This window comes from Mustelus asterias, chromosome 6 (genome assembly GCF_964213995.1).
Source record: "Mustelus asterias chromosome 6, sMusAst1.hap1.1, whole genome shotgun sequence".
NCBI lineage: Eukaryota > Metazoa > Chordata > Chondrichthyes > Carcharhiniformes > Triakidae > Mustelus > Mustelus asterias.
In genome coordinates, this window is record NC_135806.1 from 84,907,265 (window position 1) to 84,932,920 (window position 25,656).

A 25,656-nucleotide genomic window follows, 5' to 3' on the forward strand; every position below is an offset into this window, starting at 1 on the left:
GGAAATCATTTGCTGAGCTCGAACCTCTTTTTATGCATTAAGTTTAAGGGTGATTTTAATTGCTTTGGAAGAAATTAATGTTTCTCTGGTGATTCACAAAGCATTCAAGTTATTTAAATAAAAAAACATGTAAAAATGTTGCTGATAATTTGAGAAAAGCTAAAAGTTTTGTAGTGTGTGGAAACTCTTGATCAGTTGCTGAAAGATAATCTAACTTCTATTGTAGGCAAGTTGTCTGCCAAGCCACTGACACTTGCCTCGAATATGCTTGTGAGGAGTGTTTTTGTGAACTTGTAGGGCAGGATCTTATCCCCTTCAAATAAATCTAGAGTCAGGACCATTTCTGAATTCCGACTCCGCAATTGCTGACAGCACACCCACTGGTGACATCTTATAGGAGATGGCCTTGTAATTGATCGGCTCTGCTGCCCAATTAAGGACAGCAGAGACTTCAGGCCTTCTGAATAGGACAGCCAACCTTTCTAAGCTGCAGGTCCATTGGCAAAGATGGGTGCTGCAACTGTAGGATAGAAACTTATCAAAATGCAAGCTCAGCTACACTCTCCTACCACTTCTGACACTAATAAATAAACTTTAAACTTGATCCCAAGGAGACAGAATATCCTATATTCTTTCAGAGGCATAGGTTATTATCTGCCCTTTGAGGAGTGCTGGTGTATTCAGCTTGTCCTGGGATGGAGGTTTCCCAATCTCTGATCAAATATGGAAGCTGTGAATGTTCATTGATTTAGAATTCTGGATCTCAATTGTGTTTTTTTGGTTCAAGCCTAAAGATTAACGAGGTTGCTTACTCCTATCAACCCAACGCTCCTAACATGACCCAGATGTATTCCCTATATTAGCCCAGAGCCAAGACAGCAAGGCATCATGAAGTTGCAGAATGGCTAAACACAGCTGCAGACATGCCAACACTCTGAAATTGGGAACTGTGGTAGAAGAGCATTGCTGAGCTTGCATTTTGAGTCAGCAACTTCAGTATTTATATAACATCTTTTAACATATTAAAAACATTTCAAGGTGCATTACAGGAGAATTAAAAAATAAAATACAACACCGAGCCACATAGGGAGATATTAAATTTTAAGGAATTAAAGGAGGAAAACAAGGTGGAGTGGAAGTGATTAAAGGAGGTAATATCAGAAGCTTGGGGGCAAGGCAGTTGAAAGCACATCAATAAGTTAAGGAACGATTAGAACCAAGGGGTTAGAACAAGAGCAGCATAGATGTGTGAGGATTGTGGGGCCGGGGGAGATACAGAGATAGGGAGGAGGTAAGGGCTCAGAACTTAAAAACAAGGATATGAATTTGCTTAACCAGGAGCTAATGTACATCAGTGAGCAGGGACACAAGGTGAACAACATTTGATAGGAGTTGGGGCACATGCAGCAGAGTTTTGGGCAACCCTATATTTAAAGGGGATGTCAGAAACTGTATTTTGGACTCCCTTTTGCGGAAGCAATTCATCTACTACTTGGAAAAACAAATTTTTCGAATATCTTTTTAAAGTACAATCTCAATTTTACAGCCTGAAATTATCCAATTTGTAATCCTCTTTCTGATAGGTTGTGAATCTATAAAGTCATGTTTCTTTCAAGCTTGGTGCAAGAGGTATGAAAAAGCTAAAATCACTAAAATATTGGGATGCAAGTTGTCCTAAATAGGCACCAGCGCTTGTGTCAGAGTGTATTTCTTGCTTAAATGTCTTCTCTCTGGAGCAATCACGAGGTACAAGTTAGATACAGTTGGAAGACTGCGCATCAGGAAATAGCACAGAGCCATCAGAAGTCACGTCTGGCTTTTCCACTGAGAATTTGCTGTCTACGTGCTTTGCTTTAGAGGCATAGTTACTAAATATAATAGTTTAGTTTGACAGATCAAAGAGATTTAAGGTTCTGAAAATTCACCCTGATGCTGAACGCTCTGAGCAATACTCTTGTGTTCTCAGTTTTCTTGTTTGGGAGAACATTTATCTTTTGGGCTGTTGTCCTTTATCATTTTTTACTTCCCAAATTAATGTCAGCCATTTTTGTTGTCACGTCAAAGTTATTGTCTTTGACTTTTGCCAAAAGCTTTAGGCAGAATTTGCGATCTGTAATTGCTCTGATATAGCAGATGGCAAAGTCAGTATAACCATGGAAATTCAAAAGAAAACTCCATGTAGAGTTAGCCTTTTACAATAAAAATAGGGTTCAAAGAGCCGTAAGCCCATTTTAAAATGCATGTTGTAAATACTCAGCAAGTCTAGCATCTGTGGAAAGAGAAACAGTTAATGTTACAGCTCAGTTATCTGCTGAATGTTTCCAGCAATTTTTGTTTCAGATTTCCAGCATCTGTAGAACTTTAAATACATGTTGTTTGCTTGTCCTTGAGCCTGAAATGAATTCAATCAGAAGCTGTAATTAAAACAAAAGGTGCTATAAGTACTCAGGTCAGGCAGCATCTGTGGAGAGAAACATAGTTAATGTTTCAGATTGAGATGACCTTTCATCAGAATTGTTGCAGACCAGCTAGAAATTACTTCCGCTTTGATCATTTTCCACCTACTGCAGTTCCTTTCCTTGCCACTTGGCAATTTGTCTCTCAGTTCTCCCATCTCCAAGTGCATACTAATTCCCTCACCATTCATATTACTTGACATCAATAGCATACATGCTTCACTGTCTTGTACTGTTGTAAAGTCACTCCCCATTAAATAAATTCAACCATATGCTTTCTCCAGCTATAACCCATTCCTTAGCTTCACTGATGTCTTTGAAATTAATGCTAATCCAGGTTGAGACTTACTGAGAGAAAAATGCTACATATTGATATACTTGAAAACAGAGGCAGAAGTAGCTTTGCTAACTGTGGACAGACTAAGTCTCCCAGATTTTGGGCAGAAAGAAACAGGTCTCACGGAGGCAAAAGATTGCAGCTGTTGTGGTCAGCAGAAAGGAAGCTGCGGGTGCTTCGCAAGCCAACAGGCAGAAACCAGGAGCTCTGGTCAAAGAGATCCATCCCATAGAAATCTGAAGACTGCAGAAAATTTGCCATAGTGAAGCTGGGGAAGAAATCCTAGATCTACTGGTACGCAATTCAGGAATTCTCTGAAAACTGAGGGAAGCATCTCTCGATTCTGTGAAACAGGAAGATGTAAACCTATTGGAAGCTGGGTGTGACTGTAGACAGAATCATAGAATCCTACAGTGCAGAAAGAGGTCATTCAGTTCATCAAGTCTGCATTGACCACAATCCCACCAAGGCCCTATCCCCATAACCCCATGCATTTACCCTATCTAGTCCTCCTGACACTAAGGGGCAATTTAGCATGGCCAATCCACATAAAGTGCCTATCTTTGGACTGTGGGAGGAAACCAGAGCACCCGGAGAAAACACGAGGAGAATGTGCAAACTCCACACACACTGACCCAAGCCGGAAATCAAACCCAGGTCCCTGATGCTGTGAGGGAGCAGTGCTAACCACTGTGCTGCCCTATAAAGACTGTAATCCTCTGGAGAGTATGTTGTAATGTATATGCAGAATGGGGTTATCAGAGATGTTAAAACATTAATAAGGGCTTTTTTTATGGTTTAGAGTATTAGTTGCCAATTAGGTAATGTCTGGTAGATGTTTCTTAGAGTTTGTTACAGTAAAAGCCCCAAAAATCAAACCTTTGTTGTGCAATTAAATTAAGTTGGTCTCTGGAATTTCAAATATTTTATTCTTAAATTATCAGTCTCCAGATCATAACACTTTCTCACAACACTGAAAGTGCCCTGCCCAAAGTCACAGATGATGGCTTCTATAACTAAAGTGCTGATTCTGTTAGCTTTACATGGCCACTTCTCTATTATCCAGTTTTGAGAGACGCTAAGCTAACTCTAGAAATGGCTACTTTTCCTACTCAGTTGTCATCTCTGGAGTTCTCCCAAAGATTTACCTTTGGACTTTTTACTTTTCCTGCTCCTTGGTGACATGATCCATAGATTCAGTTTCCAAACAACCAATGACAACAAATGATCTCTCTATCTCCAACTCCTTCCTCAACCTCCTCCATCGTGACAGTAGTAATCTAAAACTAGTCTAAAGAGACTGAGGATGTGGGAAAAATTTCTTTACACTAAGGATGGTCGGAACATGGAACTGCTTTAACATTGAGTGTTCAAGTCAGAAGACGATTGTATCTTTTAATGGAAAAATGGGTAAAAGCTTCCAGCAAGGAAGTTGCAATGGAGTTTTAGATTGCTCTCACAAAGAGCTGCATAGAGATGATGGTTGGTTGACTGGCTTTCTCCTGCATTACAAGCTTTTATTGCTGCTTGTCCGTCATCAAGTCATCATTTTTCCCAAATCACTCTCACGAACATTCTTTACTTTAATAAGTGAGCCCAGAAATCACATTTAAAACATTAAAACATCTGGGTTTTTTAAAATGTAAGGTGTATACACAAAAAATCAACTGACACCCAAAATACATACAGTAATAATTTATTTTGAAATTTTCATTTAGTTCTTCTGAAACAATTTCTGTCTCATTCATAAAAGAGTAGCCATCTCACCTCAAATAACAATATACAACAAGTTACAGCATAGCAATGGCCCTAACTACTTTTCTGGTTAAAATCTAGATCAGGAGAAAATACTCCAGTCCAAAGCTGCAAGGTTACAGACAATCTCTTTTTGCAGCACACACACAGCAGTGTATATTCATACACCTTAGCTATCTATGCACATCATGTGATCACAGAATCTGAGTCATTGCTTCAAACAACATACCATCCAATCTGATCATGCAGAAGAGCAGGCTGGGGAAGGTTGTTGCAGCAGAAATTATAAGGCTGTAAATTTCACAGCTGCATGATTGCTTAGAGGGTTAGGATACTTCACAATTACTAACATGGAATATTAATACTCATTTCATTCACTTTTTTGCATGTATGTAATTAATTTCTATTGTTTTAAAACTCCCTGACCATTTTTTTGCTATTAAAATGTTGAACATGATTGATACATTTTAATGGACTTACCTAGACACTTTCCAAGTATTTTAAGTTATATAAGCCAAGCAATACATAAGGGATTATGGCATGAACTCTTAATACATAATACAAGTAAAACTGACTGTACAATGTGTTGGTTTTATGACTTGCAGGAATAATCTCAAACCTCCTAACCAAATGCATCTGCCAAATATCCACCAGCATCTATATTGTTCCCTATCAAATATGGCTTCCTTAACAAAGACCCTCTGCAAAGAGAAAAAAAAGTAGAGATATTTACAAATGCTAAGTTGATCAATATTTCTTGTAAAACCACTCATCTCCAAATTTCTGTTGAATTGTGCCAAAATCATACATCATAAATCAATTTTCTACAATCACAGTTATTTCAAACAGAAGTTACTAAATATGATCCAGAATGCCGTTTAGGGCTTTGATTTCCAGTGGACTCAGTGGTTTCAGGTTTAGAGCTCTCCTTTCTTTTGTTGTTGTTTACAGGTGTTGGAATTTGTGATGGCCGTGTGGAGCTGTTATCTGTGCTACTTTTACGAGGACTGGGGACGTAATTGAAAGGAGTAACTCTTGCAGCAACAGTGCCACTAGGCGAGTTGTGCTTGCTTGAGCTGTTTGAACTAAAAGGTGTACGCTCGGTGACAACTGTGGTCTCAATTTCTGGTGAGGTAGCAGAACTGTTCACAGCAGATTTAGTTTCTGCTGCCTTTTTCTCTGGGCTATCCAACTGCGTAAATGAATTTAAACATTTTTCCATTCTTAGACCATGAGGAGGAGTTCTATGTTCTGAAGCTGGTTTGTTCTGTCCATCACCTGAGCCTTCTTCATCACTTAGAAGCAACTTTTCAGACACATCGTCAATAACCGGGGGTGTATTACCTGTTGGAGATTTTCCAGGCCGAGGATTGTTTATTGGGCAGTCCTCAATTCTCACCCACACATCCTCAGTCTTTGACACAGGAGGTGCCATCTGGTAAACTAAATGTTTGGATTCAACACTATTTGGAGCTGAAGAATTCTGAGAGTGATTGTTCGTTTGTGAAATTTCATTATCCTTAATTTTTCTCCAAGTTCCCCTCAAAGGAGCTGGGTTTTCCTTGGCTTGTTTATTACCATGTGCAAAATTCACCTGATGTGGTCTTTCATCTTCACTTTTAGCCTTTTCACTTGACTCCGAAGAAGCTGACAGGATTGATGAAGAACTCCCTGTGCGTCGCCATGTGCTAACTCGAGGGAGGGATGATGAATGTTTGCTATGTTCTCGCTTCCATGTACCCGATCTGTTCACAGGAAGCCTTGAAGGACTTTCGGAATGAGAACGAGCTATGTCATGTTTCCGCATGGGCCTTCCTTCAAGATGTTCTGCAGAGAGATTCTGATTTGGAGGTATTTTTCTCCAACTGCTAGTTTGATTTTGTAAATGACTGGGCATCCCATCTAGATGCTGAGATGGACTTAAAACTGGGGTTTGAGTTTGTGATCTAGTTGGTGATGCAGGCCTAGAGGGTGGTGACAAAGATTCAAAAGAAGTGGACTCTTCTAATTTTCTCCGCAATGTTGGACTCGGGGCTTCCTTTATAAAAGTTGACTGACGCATTAATGTAGGCCTTTCAGATCGGTCAGATTCACTGCCACTTGATTTTGTTGAAGACATTCTCGACAGTTCCACTCTTTTACCTGGTACAGAGCTACTGGCACTCTGGCTTAGCCCCTTAGAATTTGATTCACTTCTTGTAATAGATGGTGTACCCTTTCCTAGACCCGCTTGCTTTGAGGGAGCCTGCTGATTCATTGGTCTACCTGGAGATGTATAAGGCATTCTTCCTGATCCTGAAGGTTTAGCTGAGGCAGTACTTGGAGAAGATGTCCTTGGCAGTTGTGATATCTTGTTAGAAGGGCTGATCCCATTTCTTCCTGGAGATATGGAATTTCGACCAGGAGACTGCATTGGTCTCGACAGTGATTGTTGAGAAGGTCTAGAAGGAGTGGAATCTCTAGATCCTGACCTAGAAGGTCCTTTGCTGCTGGATGCTCCCGGAGTGCCTGTTTGCTTGCCTATCGGGCTTGATTCTGATTTTATTGTCGTCTTAATGCTTCTTGGTGAATTATTTGAATGTTGCCCTGGGCTTGGACTTTTAGAGCTTGTATTTTTTGGTGGCATCTTCGGAATAGGGCTGGTGCTAGGTGAGCTGTTCCTTACACCAGGTATGTGAATCATGGTCCTTCCACGTGAGATCATAGGCATATTTGCCTGTTGAGTGTGTTTTGGATGACTGGAAGCAGTCTCAACATTCGATCGGGCCTTTCCAGTTATTAAACTTTTATACACTCTTTTTCCTCCTCGAATAGCTTTAACATTTTCCTCCTCATTCTTTTTATTATCACTGGTTACTTTCTCACCAGGTTTGACAATTTTAGGGCCTTTATTGGAACTGAATGGTTTTTCTTCCTGGTCAGGTGTAAGGTGAAAGGGTGATCCTAAGGAAATACCAGATTTAAGTGACAGAATAGAATCAGAATCAGAAGAACCCTGTCTTGACAGGCAAGCAGCAGCTTGATGCAAGCTGCTTACTATAGAATTAGCACCCTCTTGAATGGCTTTCCAGTCAAAGCTTTCAGAGTCGGGAGAAAAAGCCTGCTCTGAGATAGGGCTTTGCACTTGCTCCCTTAAATTCATAGGCTCGTCTGTCTCATCTACTGATGCTGAAGTATCACTTCCTGTATTTTCCCAGTTACTCTTGCCTTTTGCAAGGTGCTTTTTCTTTTTTGGCATAGCTGAACTTATGCACTCTTGCAGAAGGTCATCTTCAGAGTCAATACTGAGAGAGCTAAGAGAGCTATTTCTGGAAAAGCAAACAGGTGTGTCTTCAACATGAAATGATTTGGGTGCATAACCAGAGGCTGGAGGTCTGTTAACTGCAACTTGACTATTTGTGTGCTCCCCCTGTTCAATATGCTGCGTTACTTTTTTATTATTATTCTCTTGGTCAATATCACTGAGAGAACTTAAGGATGAATTACGAGAAAAACAAACAGGAGTATCTTCAATGGCAAAATTCTGCATTTTCTCATCTGTAACTGTTTCTCGGTCACTATTGTCTTTTGGCGTTTGGGAGAAAACAGCTTGTCTCTGTAATGCAGATTTTGACTGCCCTCTGCTTGATAAAGATTTTTGACCTGGCTGCATTCTATCAGTAGGTTGCTGACTGTTAGGAATTTGTTCATTATTACAATTTTTTACATCATTAGAAGTTTTGTCTTTTTTGCCTTTCTCTTTTTTCAGTTCTGCTTTCTCTTTTGAGAGGTCAGTATCATCATCATCAAAGTCAAGCGAACTCAGAGAATCATTCCGTGAAAAACAATATGGAGTTCCTTCAATTGGAGTATAATGATGTGGGGAGTCAAATACAAAACCTCCACGAATGCGGTTATCATTACTTGGTGGTTTATCTTGAAAATCCCCAGCAGCATTTTTTGTGGTTTGCCTTTTGTGAGCCTTTTCCATGTCTTTTCTGTGTTCTGTGTAGTTGCCTTCAGCAGAAAAGCTACTTGGAGGGTCAGGTATGGATGATCGCTGTAATAATCGTGCTTTGAACTCAGTGTTCTGAGATAATGGTTTCACTGGAGATGTTGGTTTTCGTTTATCAGCTTCTTGCTGATTTGTATTGTTCACAGATGTTGATGTATGTTGCATCTGATTAATCTTTTTAATTCTGTAGGGTTTATGGCTCTTTCCTTTTGGCATAGCAGAGTTTATACATTCAGCTAGAATATCACCTTCCTCTGTTTTATCATCTTGCCCTGGCTGAGCAGGGATGAGACCTTTTGATGTCTCAGCATCATCCATACTTCTGCCCTCAGTTGGGATAGTATCTCTCTTCTCCATCACTGCAGATTCAGATGGAGGTCGAATGCCTTCTGAATTTGACAATTCATTTGGAGGCGACTCAATGGTGAGGTCGCTTAGAGATGTAGCAGTTGAAAAGTTTATTGGAGTTCCTTCAACACAGTAGACACGTGGCATATCTTCCCTAAATATGTCATGGTTAAAACTGACATGCTTTTGAGCATGGACTCTATTTTGATTAGAAAGCAATTTGTATACAGGCAACTGACTTGGTTTCCTTGCTACAGGAGGTGGTATCCGTGAAGTTGTACTAGCAGCAGTTTTCTTTGCTTTGCTGGAAGATTTAGTTGGCATGGCCGAATTTATGCATTCTTCCAAGATATCAATATCATCGTCATCATCATCTTCCAGTATATCTTTCTCAGGTTCTGCAGCTTTCTCTGCTTTATATTTATTTTTCACACTTGTATTTTCCTCCTTATCAAGTTCTTCACTCCTATGATCATCTTCATAAACAGGAGGCATTACTCTGAGCTCAAGATCTTTCTGAATAAATGGCTCATCAAGGCTAAGAGCGCTTAAACTTGATGCACAAGAAAATCCATCTGGAGTATTTTCTGTGGCAAAATGCATCAGGCTATCACTGTCCTGAGGAACTTGGACTCTTTGGACTGCTGCATTCACAGCCTCTTGCCTTTGGCCAGTATCTCTGCTTTTAACATTAGTTTGTTCCTTGATTTTGTGCGTCTCTCTCTTTAGTTGAGCTGGTTGAGGTGGTGGAGTTTTACTTCTACTAGGAGGCATTGTCTGTCCTGGACTGTCTGGAAGATCACTTGGGCTTATGACTCCACTAACCATTTCACTACAAGGTTCACTCTGAATGGAACTGGCAATTGACTGACTTTCAAAACTCCCCAGTGAACTGACTGAACTGCATCTGCTGAATACCAAAGGAGTTTCCTGCACATAGTGCTCTGGCGGGCTTTTGGGAGTCTGTGCTCCACTCTTGGATGGTGATTTGGCACCTGAAGAGAATTCAACAGCTTTCTGCCTAGAAATATCAGGTTGAGACACATTGGTAGCCTGTAGCCGACTTTGCTTTATTTGTGTATGCTGAGAAGCAGAGGAACCCTCACCTATTGCTGCCTCAGCAGTTAACTGTCCATGGCTTTCCTTAAGGTCAATAATCTGCAAAGTGGTTCCATCATCTGATACATGCTTGACTTGACCGCGCCCTTCCATTTCATCCTCTGATGACAGAGATGATAGTGAACTACATCTTGAAAAGCAAATAGGAGTGTCCTCTACACAATAAGTCTGCATAGTTTCTTGATTAATAGAAGGAGCTTTGCAAGTGGCTGATTTTTGTACCGCTGGAGTGGCAGTTGTTCTAGCTTGTGCAGAGCTAGGGTGCAGTCGTCTCTGTTGAGAAGATGTATGTTTGGAACTTGATGTGTTTCCACAACTTGATGCTGTATGATCCTTTGTTGTTTCTTGAATCGAAGGAACCTTTGAATGCATGAAAGATTGCTTCTGTGAAGGTGGTGGGATTTCTGAGGAATACTTTAAACTATAATCAATTGGCTGTTCGATGTGGTGCTCTTCCTCTGTAAACTTTATGCTATAATTTGTGGGCCTGTCCTCTTCCTCCTCATGCTGTTCTTCTTCAGAGTACCGTTCACTGTAGTTGGTTGGTTTGTCATCTTCATAATCATCTACCTGGCAAAGAGATGGATTAACTTTCTGGTTCATTCTGTGCTCAGAATCGACTCTAATTTGCTCTGACTTGTTGTGTGCCCTGGCACCGTAAGAGCAATCTGACTGAACAAATCGAGGTTGGAATTTAATATGTGCTTCATCCCCACTGCAGGTATTTTCACAGTAGATAGAATATTCAGAGGGTTGAGTTCTGGACTGTTTATGTTCATTCCTTTTCATCTCTTCTTCCACAATATGTTTTTGCCGTGCCCACTGTTCATTTTGTGATGGACTCTGTCGGCCAGAGTTTAACTGTTCATCTGAATATTTAAGACTGTAATTAATTGGCGTGTCTAATTCTGCATCATTGTCATCTAAGTGATTAGCATTATGAATTTTGTTGGCAAGATCAGCTGGATACTTTTCATAATTGCAGAATTTGCTTTCATCATCCTCCGAGTAGGACTCTATTGATGGTTTCATCTGCCCTCTTTTCCCATAGCCATCACTGCTGCTAACGCTATTCAAGCTATCATTTGATGACCTCCTGTACTCCATTTTCCCATAAGGCATTGAAGGGGTTCTGCTGGAGTTTTCAGGTTTAGCATAGGTAAAAATGTTAGAATTGGGATGAGATGAAGATGCTCGTCTCATTCCACTCCTGTCCTCAGGCACACACTGTAGGTCAGAAGCAGATGCTGAATTTCTGTCCTCTGAGGATAAATGCATACTTGATACCTCTTCCATCACCTTGGCTATTTGTGCTGCAGTGGTAGGAATCTGTCTCCCTATTCTTTTTGAAGGATCTGGCACATTATCAGATGAAGTGGGAAAGGAAGCAGCATCTGTTCCTCTTCGATCTCTTTCTGCACTTCGATCCTTTTCTGCTCTGGAACTGTCTGCACTCCCCCTGTCTCTTGATGAACCAGGTAACATTGAAGAAGTCATGTATGGTGACAACACAGTCAAATTGCCAGTGTTGAAACTCTCTGACCTGCATACCCCATCATCAGTATGCCTTCCAGAATCCAAGACATACTCACTGTATCTGCCTTGCTTGTGTCTTTGTCTGTTGCGATGGGATGTTTTGGGACTCAAATTATCAATATTATCAAAAGTCTCTGATAATTGTTGAGCATCCAGCTCTGCTTCTAGAGCCTTTTGTTTTCGAACATGCAGAGATGGTAAACTTGATCCTGGGGACATAATGTTGGCATCTTTATATTTAGCAGGTCTGTTGGCCATTAGGTTCCTCAAAGCTGCAGCACTTCCCATTGCAATCATTTTGTGTTTAGAATGAATTAGATTTTTGAGCATGCTAACTGCTCCCATGTCCCACAAAGATTCCTGGTCCTTGGCATTTCGAGCAGAAAGATTCCAAAGGGTTCCACATGCGTTGCTAACTATTGTCAAGCTGTGTGATTTTAAGTGCTGTAGCAATGTCTGAAGGCAATTGTTTTCTCGCAGAATTTGTCTGGATAGAAAACAGAATTATATAGAAAACAGAATTATTTATAAAACCATTTATAAACCAAATATACACTAGACTATTAATTTCAATCAAGCTGAAAAAAAGCCCCCAAAAAATAAGTGTGTTAAATAGTCACGGATTATTTATACGGACCATCCTTTTAAATTCACTTGAACACAATCTTGAAGTGTTTTATGAGGTGGGGGAGGGTAGAAAAGCTGAAGTGGAGGGAGAAGGGTGGATAGGGTAGGAGAGTTAAAGAAAACTTTATTGGGATCAGGCAGAAATTGGCAGCTCTTGATTGGGAGAGGCTGTTTGAGGGTAAATCCACATCTGGTATGTGGTAGTCTTTTAAGGAACGGTTGTTAGGGCTACAGGACAAGCATGTGCCTGTAAAAAAGAAGGATAGGAAGGGTAGGATTAGAGAACTGTGGATAACCAGGGAAATTGAGGGACTGGTCAAAAAGAAAAGAGAGGCGTATGTTAGGTCCAAGCAGCTAAAAACGGAGGGAGCTCTGGAGGAGTACAATGAAAGTAGGAAAGTACTCAAACGGGGAATTAGAAGAGCAAAAAGGGGTCACGAAATGTTCTTGGCAGACAGGATTAAGGAGAATCCCAAGGCATTTTATTCATACGTTAGGAACAAAAGGGTTGTTAGGGAAAAAATTGGACCTCTCAGGGACAAAAGTGGGGACTTATGCTTGGAGCCCAAAGAAGTAGGGGAGATCCTAAATGAATACTTTGCGTCGGTATTCACAAAGGAGAGGGATGTGTTGACTGGGAGTGTCTCTGAGGGGAGTGTTGAACCGTTGGAGAAAATCTCCATTACAAAGGAGGAAGTGTTAGGTTTGTTAGAGAATATAAAGACTGACAAATCCCCAGGGCCTGATGGAATCTATCCAAGGCTGCTCAGGGAGACGAGAGGTGAAATCGTTGGGCCTCTGACGCAAATCTTTGTCTCGTCACTGGACACAGGTGAGGTCCCAGAGGATTGGAGGATAGCCAATGTGGTCCCGTTATTTAAAAAGGGTAGGAAGGATAACCCGGGTAATTATAGGCCGGTGAGCTTGACGTCCGTGGTGGGGAAGTTGTTGGAGAAGATTCTTAGAGATAGGATGTACGCGCATTTAGAAAGGAATAAACTCATTAACGATAGTCAGCATGGTTTTGTGAGAGGGAGGTCATGCCTCACTAACCTGGTGGTGTTTTTTGAAGAAGTGACCAAAATGGTTGACGAAGGAAGGGCCGTGGATGTTGTCTATATGGACTTTAGTAAAGCGTTTGACAAAGTCCCTCATGGTAGGCTAGTGAAAAAGGTTGGATCCCATGGGATAAAGGGGGAGGAGGCTAGATGGGTGGAGAACTGGCTTGGTCATAGAAGACAGAGGGTGGTAGTGGAAGGGTCTTTTTCCGGCTGGAGGCCTGTGACTAGTGGTGTACCGCAGGGCTCTGTATTGGGACCTCTGCTGTTTGTGATTTATATAAATGATCTGGAAGAAGGAGTAACTGGGGTGATCAGTAAGTTTGCGGACGACACAAAACTGGCAGGATTTGCAGATAGTGAGGAACATTGTCAGAGGCTACAGAAGGATATAGATAGGCTGGAAATTTGGGCAAGGAAATGGCAGATGGAGTTCAATCCTGATAAATGCGAAGTGATGCATTTTGGTGGGAATAATGTAGGGAGGAGCTACACGATAAATGGAAGAACCATAAAGGGTGTAGAGATGCAGAGGGACCTGGGTGTGCAAGTCCACAGATCTTTGAAGGTGACGTCACAGGTGGAGAAGGTGGTGAAGAAGGCATATGGCATGCTTGCCTTTATAGGACGGGGCATAGAGTATAAGAGTTGGGGTCTGATGTTGCAGATGTATAGAACGTTGGTTCGGCCGCATTTGGAATACTGCGTCCAGTTCTGGTCGCCACACTACCAGAAGGACGTGGAGGCTTTGGAGAGAGTACAGAGGAGGTTTACCAGGATGTTGCCTGGTATGGAGGGGCTTGGTTATGAGGAGAGATTGGGGAAACTGGGGTTGTTCTCCTTGGAAAGACAGAGGATGAGGGGAGACTTAATAGAGGTGTATAAAATTATGAAAGGCATAGATAGGGTGAACGGTGGGAAGCTTTTCCCCGGGTCGGTGGTGACGTTCACGAGGGGTCATAGGTTCAAGGTGAAGGGGGGGAGGTTTAACACAGATATCAGAAGGACATATTTTACACAGAGGGTCGTGGGGGCCTGGAATGTGTTGCCGGGCAAGGTGGTGGAGGCGGATACACTGGGAACGTTTAAGACTTATCTAGACAGCTATATGAACGGAGTGGGAATGGAGGGATACAAAAGAGTGGTCTAGTTTGGACCAGGGAGCGGCGCGGGCTAATTGTTCCTTGTTTCTCGTTTCAAGGTTTCATTCTATGATCATCTTGCTGGTGCCAGTACAGATTGGGTTGGCGGATAGTTGGGAACCTGTCTCGGGGGCAGGGAATTCATATGGTGTTCGTGGAAGTGGAAATGACTAGGGTTGGGAAGCATTTTCCGATCAGGGCCAGTGTGATCTCCTGGACTCGTTTCGATCGCCTCAGGGGGTCGGAGAGGAATTTCCCAGATTTTCTTTTCCCCATATTGGCCCTGGGGTTTTCACTCTGGGTTTTCGCCTCTCCCTGGAGATCACATGGTCTGGAATGGGGGGGTGGGGGTGAGTTAATAGGTTGTGATGAACAAAGCATCGTAGCTGTGAGGGACAGCTCGGTGGATAGGATATTAGGATGTAGATAGGCTGGAAAATTGGGCGGGGATCCTGGATTCAGGATTCAGTCCTGGACCGGGGAACGGCGCGGGCTTGGAGGGCCGAAGGGCCTGTTCCTGTGCTGTATTGTTCTTTGTTTGTTCTTTGTTTGAAAAAGAAAGAATGCTGGGGTGGAATGGAGTGCATTTATACGCCAGAATTCTACCGTCCTGCCGCCACGGAATTGGAGCAGGTGAGGGATGGAAAATGGAAATGTCCGTCGACCTCGGCCAGGAATTTCCGGTCTTGCTCTAGCAAGGCCTTAAAATCCTGCCTATAATGTTCTAGGTTTTGTCCTGGAAGAAAGAACCAAAGCCAATATTTATGGTAGCTGCCTCACAAAGGGCATTCTGCAATAAGGCTGTTCCCAATTGTAGGGAATCTTTGTCCTGTAACGATGGTTAGGTATCTGGGAGGTAAATATTTAAAAACCTATTTCCATTGACAGCTCTGTATGCAGGAACCTCCCAGAAAGAAGAAAAATACTAAGTCACTTTAAAAAAAAATCGTCAGGTAAAGCCACATATCCAAACCACAGAATTCCATGGAAGCTGAAATAAAAACAGAAAATTCACAGTCGATCAAGCAGCATCTGAAGCAAGAGAAACAGTTGTCTCTGGGCGATGACTTTTCACCCGACTTCATTTCACTCTCCACGGATGCTACCCAATTTCCTGAGTTTTTCCACTATTCTGCGTTTATTTTAGGTTTCCAACACCTGTTCTATACTGTGTTTATATTCATGGAAATCAAGTTGTCTTTTATGTTGCCATGAAAAGATAGCAAGATTTTCAAAATACTTTGTTTCTTTGACTGAAACGTTTCAAAATACTGTTGTGAATTAAGGGCTGTGTCATTTTATTGAATCATTTATTCTTGCTTCTGTAAAAAAAAAATACACCTTCCAATAATTTCAAATTAGTTTTATTCTGACTGACGTGGTTTGTCAGTCGGGTGTTTTTCCATCTTTTACAGAAATCAGAAACTACGCTTACACTACATATTTTCAACATATCCCCAGCAATTTAAGGCCACGTTCATAAAAAACTACTGCTTCTTTTACCTCAAGAGTGCCTCAAATAGCAATCAGATAAATGATCAGATGACGTGCTTTAGTTCTATTGGTTGAGGCATACAAGTCAGCAAAGACAAGGGAAAAAAAACTCTCCTGCCCTCTAATACATTGTGCCATGGAACCTTTATGCCAAACTGAGCAGAAAAGGCTTCAGGTTCACATCTCATCTAAAAAACAGCACCTGATTCAGATGTAAGAATTGCAAAACTAAGCGAAGACCAAAAATCATATCGCACATATTGGCTAGGGTATGGCTTGGGTTTGTAGGAAGTGTGGGCTTGAATATGGAAGCTTACTTTAGCATCGAACCGGAGCTGGATTGTATTGTAGAAGACTGTTCCAAATTTTAAGATTCTGTGCTATCAAAAATTGTAACCCAGGGACCTGGGTTCGATTCACGGCTTGGGTCACTGTCTGCGTGGAGGCTGCACGTTCTCCCCGTGTCTGCATGGGTTTCCTCCGGGTGCTCTGGTTTCCTCCACAGTCCGAAAGACATGCTGGTTAGGGTGTATTGGCCATGTTAAAATTCTCCCTCAGTGTACCCAAACAGGCGCTAGAGTGTGCATCCAAGTCAGGGACTGTTTTTTAGATGTGATGTGAAACAAGCCTTTTCTGCTCAGGTTGGCATAAAGGTTCCATGGCACAATTTATTAGAGAGTAGGAGAGTGTGGCGACTAGGGGATTTTCACAGTGGTTTCATTGCAGTGTTAATGTAAGCCTACTTGTGACACTAATAATTAAATTTAAACCCAAAACTCCAGAAACTGTACGCTCACCCGATACCCCCAAGTTAACTTAAATCTATTTGTACTTAAAGCTACAGGCTCTTAATGTTAAAGTTTATTTATTAGAGTCACAAGTAGGTTTACATTAACACTGCAATGAAGTTACCGTGAAAATCCCCGAGTCGCCGCATTCTGGCGTCTGTTTGGGTACACTGGGACAGTATTCAGCATGGCCAATGCACCTAACCAGCATGCCTTTCGGATTGCTCTTGCTTCCAGCAAAGAAATATTTTACACCAAGAGCTTTGTTAATCAATTTAAGTTTTTGAAAATGATTATGTATATTTCTAGATGCAAGCCTGTGATTATTTTGTAGAATTAGTTTCATTCTTCCATGAAAGTATTTCCCATATCATTAGTATGTGGATGATACTAAACAGAATGGAGAATTTGCTTACAAGTTTGGACATGCGTGAGCAAACGAGAGATTAGGTTAGTCTGTGGTCTGAAATTCAAAAGTGCTATAAATGGCCAGACAGTTGTGACTATCTTTGACCTGGAAGCAGGACAGTAAAATAAGTTATAATTTCTTTAAAATGTCTATGGACATTTTGAAAGGGACTTAAGAGTTTGCATCAATTGCAAAGGGATCAATTGTAATTTACTTGGATGATAAGAAGTAACAGTCCAAGGGACCATGTGACTCTTGGCCTGTAACAGGAAGAAAGATACGGATGTTGTGATCAGAAACAAATTAGGTGCAATAGGAGAAGAACAGACGAGGCACATTTACAAGGAACTGTGTGTGTAACACATTAGGAAACAGGGTTAGAGCAAGGATTGTGAATTGGACAGTTCCACTGCTATGTGTTTTGCCAGAGCTGACCAGACCATTTAACAAGGTTTGTTGAACGATCAGCTAAAGGTGTCTCCAGGGAATCTGTACCATCAAGACTGTGGTGAACCTAGCGAAGGATGTTCTAAAGGAGAATGCCATTTGGCTGACAACTGTCTCCGGAGAACTTGAAACGAATAGGCCGGGGGTGGGGGGGAGGGGTGATGTAAATGCTTGTGATCTCGTGGGATAGCCTTTGTTATATTAGCTATTTGTGTAATTTATAGTTTGAACCAAACATAATATGTCTGTTAAAATCATTTTTGATTTGTGTCAAGTAAAAGTTACAAAAAGTGAAATCTTATTGGTAATCTCTTCATTTGCTTCTTTTGTTCCTCACGGGAATTCTAACACTGTAGATGACTGACCCATGGGTATAATTCACTGCAACACTCAGAAGTTAAGGTATTGTTTAGATCACTATAATTACTGATATCTAAGTGATTGATTTTATTAAAGTAATGCTAAATTACTTCTACAGAGAAAGAAAGACTGCACAGACCTGTGATCTTCATTTGTAGCAATCAGACTAGAAACATTCCTTAGGATGCCACCTCCACTTTCAATAATGGCGAGTGTATTAGTTTGGCTTCTGTAGGTTAAAGTGCCGACCAAAAATGCAAGGGCACCACACACAGCACAGATGTCAGCTTTATTCTCAGTGCAGTGTGCAGATAAATTCCAAAGGGCACTAAGAACACTCTTTAGAGTTGATTCCTTTAAAAAGGAGGGAACGATTAATATAAAAATTCAATTTTTTTGTTTTGCATGACTTGAGACATTTTTGAACATTTCTATGGTATGTAAAATAGATTTTATGTTGTATCTTTTGACATATGTTGCAACATTTTTAATTTCTAGCATAATTTTACTGGTTTCTCACAAAGCACTATTAGAAAGGTTATAAAAGCCTTGATAGATAGCACTTGCAGTATATTACAGTCGTATATACAATCTTTATTGTACAATTATATACAATCTTGACTGTCAAATTTAATGAGACATTTATATTGCACAATTCCCTTTTACAACAATAGATACGGGTATTTATATGCTTGCTTGGGCATCCATCTTCTAACAATGACTGTCCTCAACATTAGAGATCCAAGTAAGTTAGAGTATTTAAGTCTTCACTTTGCTCGAGTTCAAACAAACCAAGGGTGGGAAGATCTATGGACATACAAACTGGACGTAAGAGTAGGCCATTCAGTCCCTCAAGCCTACTCCTTCATTTAATAAGATTACATCCGATCTGATAGTAACTTCAAATCTGCCTCCTGACTATCCCGATAATGTATCATCCTCTTGCTTACCAAGAAGGTTACCAAGAACGCCTTAAAAAATATTCAAAGGCTCTGCTTTCACCTCCTTTTCAAGAATAGAATTCCAAAGACTCGTGACCCTCAGAAAAAGTTTTTGCCTCATCTCCATTTTAAATGGACAACTCTTTATTTTTAAACAGTGACCCCTAGTTCTAGATTCTCCCACAAGAGGAAACATCCTCTCCACATCCACCCTGTCAAGACCTCTCAGGATCTTGTGTGTTTCAATCAAGTCGCCTCTTACTCTTCTGTACTCCAGTGGATACAGGCCTGCTCAACCTTACCTCACAATACATTTTGTAACATTTAAAGTAAGAGTTTATTCCCTAACTTTTAAGTTTTTTTATGCCATGTAGTTAGTGTTGCTGAACAATTGGTAGGAGGATTGGCATTTGCACAAACTTTCAATCTCCATGGGGAACGCCAAACATCACCTCTACTTTCCACATTCCACAAATAACGTGGATGAAATCAATGAACAATTTACCAATACGTGGCACAGCTCTTTTCCAAGTTATAAATATTATGTATTCTTTATGAATCACAAGTTTGCACTTTGGAAATATTTCTCTTGCGGTATTGATTTACAAGTTACAAGAGAAAGTTGACATTTCACAGATTTTCAAGTGAACCGGAGTTATTTTATTCTTTTATCTCATCAAACAAAGCACAGACATGGGATCCTAGTAAACACTTACCTTATTTATAGAAACTAACAATAAAGTGTGAAGGTTTGCAACTCAGGACGGTTGAGGATCTAAGATTTTGGAGTCTCTGCTTAACTAGAGTTCAGGCATCAAGATAATTACACCTGATTTTCAGCGCTTAAAAGTTCTTAACCTCATCCTTCAACATGAACTCCCATTTTGAGACTGTCTTATGGAGTAAATACAAGTAATTGGAGTCAAAAATGATGCTGCAAACACCTTTGGCTGGAACTTGCAAGTAATCAAGTGTTCAAATATTTTCTCCATGCAAGTCACTGTTTTAGAATTCGTAGCAGAGGCATCCAATTGAATCATCCTGTCTGTGCAGGCTCTCCAATGGGGCTCTCTCCTTTAGTCTCTTTGCCTGGTTATTTCCTGCACTGTTTTATATTCTTGTTTAAATACTTACTAATTTCTGTTTTAAATTATATTCAAACATCACCTGTGCTAACATTTATATAAGGCCCTAATAACGGTCATAAAAATTTCTTCAAGTAACACATGCATTCTTTTAATGATCATCTTGCATCCATGTGATCTTGTTAATGATGCAAAAACAATGGAAAATAATATTTTGCTATCTACCCTTTCAAGACATTTTATAACTTTGTTAACCTTAAGTGATGCAACAAATGAATAATATACACATTCTTACAGGATCATCAGTCACAAAATGATTATTTTACATAAAAAGAGCAGTTTTATTGAAGTTCGTGCCAATAAATTCAATTTAGATTTTAAATAGGGAGAATGGCACAAGCGTTGAAGTTCAAAAGTCACGTGAATATTCTGAATGGATATAGCTGTAATGTTGATTTTTGAGAAAGAATTCTGATACCTTTTTCACATCCAGTGCACATTCCATTAATGCGCTCACACTTCCAACTTCACGCAAGATCTTTTTACTGTTTACATCTGCTCGCCATGACAAATTTCGCAATACACTTGCAATTACCTATAACAGAAAAATATGTTTGACAATCAAAAGGATTTAATAGATAAAAAATTGTTACTGGATTTGCCATTTTATTTTTCATGTCTCCCCAATATAACACGAGATGGAACTAATTTTTATGGTCATTAGACTCTCTCATATTAATACAATCTTCTTGAAAATTAATAGAAAAAGCCAGTTGTAAAATAAAAAATTCACAATGGCAAGAATTTTTCAGACATGGTTACTGCTGTGCTGTGATACAACATTAGGTTTGAATATACATCGATGAACATCTGAAATTGTGCAGCATTTGGTTAAAAGGTGAGAAACTATACATCTAACTAAAAGAAGGTTTAAGGGTTTTGGTGCACAACCTTCCCCCAAGTTAAAGATAGCATTATGACCAACATGCTCAACTATTACTTGTGCCATTGTTTCCAATATATTCTCAAATTGGTAAACAGTAGCCCTATATGATCTGTTTAAGGTGCACAATGTATTTAGGAAAATTTTATATTTAAAATGGTTTTGTTTACCCAAAGTGATTTTCAGAGATTGTTTTAAGATTGTTCCGAGATTGTTTCACTGAAACTTAAGTTTAAAAACTATTATTCTTACCTGCTGTAGATCTTCACTTTCTGACTTCAGTTGAGCTACCATTGCTCTCATACAGCCTTTCATAGAGCATAACGTGGCCTGTGAAGACGAAACAATTGCAGAAGCATCTCTGACATCAACATAATTTCATTTTTTTACAGCATGTTGCTTCAACATTTCAACCACGACAAGCGGATGCTGTAGCTGACGATCAATGCAAACAAAAGCACCAGTTGTAGGCAGGAATTTGTCACATGTGGTTTCAGAAGCTCTGCAGCAGACATCAGCCCTGCAGGTGCCAGAGGAGATCATCCCGCACAATCGACAAGAGATAACTTTATACGTGCCATTTGTGACAGACTTTGCCTTTCCAAAATCAATTTGTTCAACCATCAAAAGTACAGCAGATCTGATCTCACCAAAGTTCTAAGGCTGTAGTCCCATCACTTCTCTCAGATTCAAGGATGCCAACTGCTTAAGCAGGATACACAGACATTTTAGCTTGCCTGTGGTTAAGAACTAAAAGTGTGGTGAATTGGTAGCACTCTTTGGTAATGGAGAATATTGCTATGCCACACAAATGAGTCACTAAGTCTTAACTGTACAGAAGGAGGCCATTCAGCCTGCTGAATCCATGCTGGTTCCTGTTCAGCATCCAGTCAGTCCCATTGCCTGGTTTATCCCCATAAGCGCTGCAAGTTTATTTCCCCTCAAGTACCCATTCAATTTCCTTTGTCTCCAAATTTCTTGTAAGCTACGAATTCCAGGTCATTATCACTCACTGCATTAAATATAGTTTTCCCTTGCATCTCTTGCCCCAAACCATAAATCAATTTGATAATCATTTTAATATAGCTACTCATTTAAGTAAAATTATTCAAAATGTGACTCTACACCAAATTAGTTCATATAATGATGTGGAGATACTGGCGTTGGACTGGGGTGGGCATAGTAAGAAGTCTGACAACACCAGGCTGAAGTCCAACAGGTTTATTTGGTAGCACGATCTTTCGGAGTGCAGCTCCTTCATCAGTTGAGTGGCCACTTACCTGATGTAAACTCCGAAAACTCGTGCTACCAAATAAACCTGTTGGACTTTAGCCTGGTGTTGTGAGACTTCTTACCTGTTCATATAAAGTAAAATAAAAGTAAAGTTTATTCATTAGTCACAAGTAGGCTTACATTAACACTGCAATGAAGTTACTGTGAAAATCTGTGAAGTTACTGTGAAAAATGGGCGGCACAGTAGCACAGTGGTCAGCACTGCTGCTTCACAGCTCCAGGGACCTGGGTTTGATTCCCGGCTTGGGTCACTGTCTGTGTGGAGTTTGCACATTCTCCTCGTGTCTGTGTGGGTTTCCTCCGGGTGCTCCGGTTTCCTCCCACAGTCCAAAGATGTGTGGGTTAGGTTGATTGGCCAAGCTAAAATTGCCCTTAGTGTCCTGGGATGCGTAGGTTAGAGGGATTAGTGGGTAAATATGTAGGGATATGGGGGTAGGGCCTGGGTGGGATTGTGGTCGGTGCAGACTTGATGGGCCGAATGGCCTCTTTCTGTGCTGTAGGGATTCTAAGATTCCCTAGTCGCCACATCCCGGCGCCTGTTCGGGTACACTAAGAGAGAATTTAGCATGGCCGAAGCACCTAACCAGCACATCTTTCGGACTGTGGGAGGAAACTGGAGCACCCGGAGGAAACCCACGCAGACACGGGGAGAATGTGCAGACTCCGCAAAACAGTGACCCAAGCCAGGAATCGAACCCAAGTCCCTGGCGCTGTGAGGCAGCAGTGCTAACCACTGTGCCATCATGCCGCCCAGTCTATATGTACAATACATATATTGTACTGTTTAAAATGACAGTGTAATAGAAGTAAAATGCAATTTTTTTGCAGATGCTAGAATTCCAAAACGAAGCAGAAATTGGTGGAAACAAGAAGAAAACGGACAAGTCTAGTTGAGGATGCAAAATCTAAAAGTTTCCACAATAAATTTCCTACCTTATTTGCAACATCCCCAAACGTTAAATTTGTAAGTGCCATCCCAGCATATCGCCGCAATGTAACACTGTAATGGTCATCAGTGAGTCCATACATTTCACAATCGACTTGCAACAATTCAGCTATTGCTTGTAAACCACCTGCATATTCGAATAACAGTGGTTAAAACTAAACTTACTCTGTGAATAACAAGTCAAAAGCAACTCAAAATTATTATTTGAAACAGCATCCCAAAAATTAATTCCTAATTTCACAGTATGGAATTCTAGTATAACATTTTGTTCACAAAGGAATGGATAAATAGTTTCACAAAATGTTTGCATAGTATGACAACGTTCATGCACTGATTTCTTTAAAAGCAAGTCATTTACCTTATCAGTGCTTGTTAGGTCTTGCTGTACACAAATTCATTGCCGACATAACAATAGCGATTATAACTCAAAAAATAACTGAACCCATTTCCAACTGAAATGTTTATACATGAATGAGAGTAATTTATTCCCTTCTATCAATGTAATAGGAACAAATCATATTAAACAATGAGATATGACACATTTTTACGAGAGACTGGCAACTAATTTGTTTGGCATTATACACTCTATTTATACGTTGAAACGTGTTCAGTAACGGCACATGTGTGTGACCAAGAAAATTATCTCCAGTTCCCAGACAATCACTCTATTCTGAACATAGACACACAGACAAATACAAGTTCTACAAATGCACACTCTACATACACACACATTTGCCAACTTTTTCCAATATTCCCAAACTCAAAAATACAAGAACAAGAACGGGATCTTGATCATTTGGGCCAGTGGGCTGACGAATGGCAGATGGAGTTTAATTTAGATAAATGCGAGGTGATGCATTTTGGTAGATTGAACCAGGGCAGGACTTACTCAGTTAATGGTAGGGTGTTGGGGAGAGTTACAGAGCAAAGAGATCTAGGGGTACAGGTTCATAGCTCCTTGAAAGTGGAGGCACAGGTGGACAGAATGGTGAAGGCGGCATGCAGCATGCTTGGTTTCATTGGTCAGAACATTGAATGCAGGAGTTGGGACAGCTTGTTGAAGTTGTACAAGACGTGGGTAAGGCCACACTTGGAATACTGTGTACAGTTCTGGTCATCCTATTATATAAAGGATATTAAACTAGAAAGAGTGCAGAAGAGATTTACTGGGATGCTACCGGGACTTGATGGTTTGAGTTATAAGGAGAGGCTGGATAGACTGGGACGTTTTTCTCTGGAGCGTAGAAGGCTGAGGGGTGATCTTATAGAGGTCTATAAAATAATGAGGGGCATAGATCAGCTAGATAGTCAATATCTTTTCCCAAAGGTAGGAGAATCTAAGACTAGAGGGCACAGGTTTAAGATGAGAGGGAAGGGATCCAAAAGTGTCCAGAGGGGCAATTGTTTCACACAGAGGATGGTGAGTATCTGGAACAAGCTGCCAGAGGTAGTAGTAGAGGCGGATACAATTTTGTCTTTTAAAAAGCATTTAGACAGTTACATGGGTAAGATGGGTATAGAGGGATATGGGCCAAATGCGGGCAATTGGGACTAGCTTAGGGGTTTTTTAAAAAAAAGGACGGCACGGACAAGTTGGGCTGAAGGGCCTGTTTCAATGCTGTAAACCTCTATGACTCTATGTCATTCTGAAATTATGATTTCCCACTAGTGATGGTATCTCCGAGTCTCATTTTTACATTTGCCAGCTTCTCAGTCTATACTGTGAAGAAACTCCCATGCTGCAAGCAATTCTCCTGCTCTGCTTTTCAAATTGACCCAGATTTTATATAAGTGTAAGGACAGAATGCATGACTTCAGCTTGGGAACTGAATACACCTGAATGTGGAAGTTCTAAGGATTTCTGTTTGTCTTGTTTATTTCTGGTTTCATGATTTAAACCTCCCTGAGGCCATATGTGACAGTTGAGGTAGCTGTAATTCTTACTTAAAACCCAGGATACTCATTTAGATACATATGTATGTTCGAATGTATGAGTTAGGAGCAGGATTAGGCCACACAGCCTTTCGAGCCTGCTCCGCCATTCAATAAGAGCATGGCTGATCTCACTGTAACTACCTGCTAACCCCAATAACCTTTCAATTCCTCATTTACCAAGACTCTAACGACCTCTACCTTGAAAGCATTCAAAGACTTGGCTTCCACTGCCTTCTGAGGAAGTGAGTTCCAAAGTTCTCTCATCTCAGTCTTAAATGGGCAACCCCTTATTTTTAAACAGTGACTACTGGTTCAAGATTCCCCCACAGGAGAAAACATCCTCTCCACATCCACCTTGTCAAGACCACTTGTGAGCTTGTATGTTTCAATCAAGTTTCCTCTTACTGTTTTAAACTACAGTGGATATAAGTTTACCTGCCTGTCCAATCTTTCCTCATAAAATAATCCGTCTATCCCAGGTATTAGCTTAGTAAACCTTCTGTGAACTGTTTCCAATGCATTTACAAAGTTCCTTAAATAAGGTGACCTACAAAGTACTCCAGATGTGGTCTCACCGGTATCCTATACAACTGAAATGTAAGTGCGTTCCAGATTCCCACCACCTTCTGGGGGGGAAAACGTT

At 40.6% G+C, this 25,656-nt stretch overlaps 1 protein-coding gene across 4 annotated transcripts in view; it reads right to left on the reverse strand.

Moving 5' to 3' along the window:
- Window positions 1-4,478: 4,478 nt before the first annotated feature.
- The window catches only part of apc (APC regulator of WNT signaling pathway), a 187,815-nt gene continuing 166,637 nt past the window's right edge, over window positions 4,479-25,656 (reverse strand). For all 4 annotated transcript variants that reach the window (XM_078214663.1, XM_078214662.1, XM_078214660.1 and 1 more), the window contains 5 exons: window positions 23,066-23,205; window positions 21,092-21,169; window positions 20,375-20,491; window positions 18,010-18,224; window positions 4,479-12,032 (listed from right to left, as the gene is read on the reverse strand). In XM_078214663.1, the coding sequence (XP_078070789.1) occupies window positions 5,390-12,032; window positions 18,010-18,224; window positions 20,375-20,491; window positions 21,092-21,169; window positions 23,066-23,205 (7,193 nt within the window). In that variant the 3' untranslated portion in view covers window positions 4,479-5,389. The remainder of the gene's footprint in view (window positions 12,033-18,009; window positions 18,225-20,374; window positions 20,492-21,091; window positions 21,170-23,065; window positions 23,206-25,656) is intronic.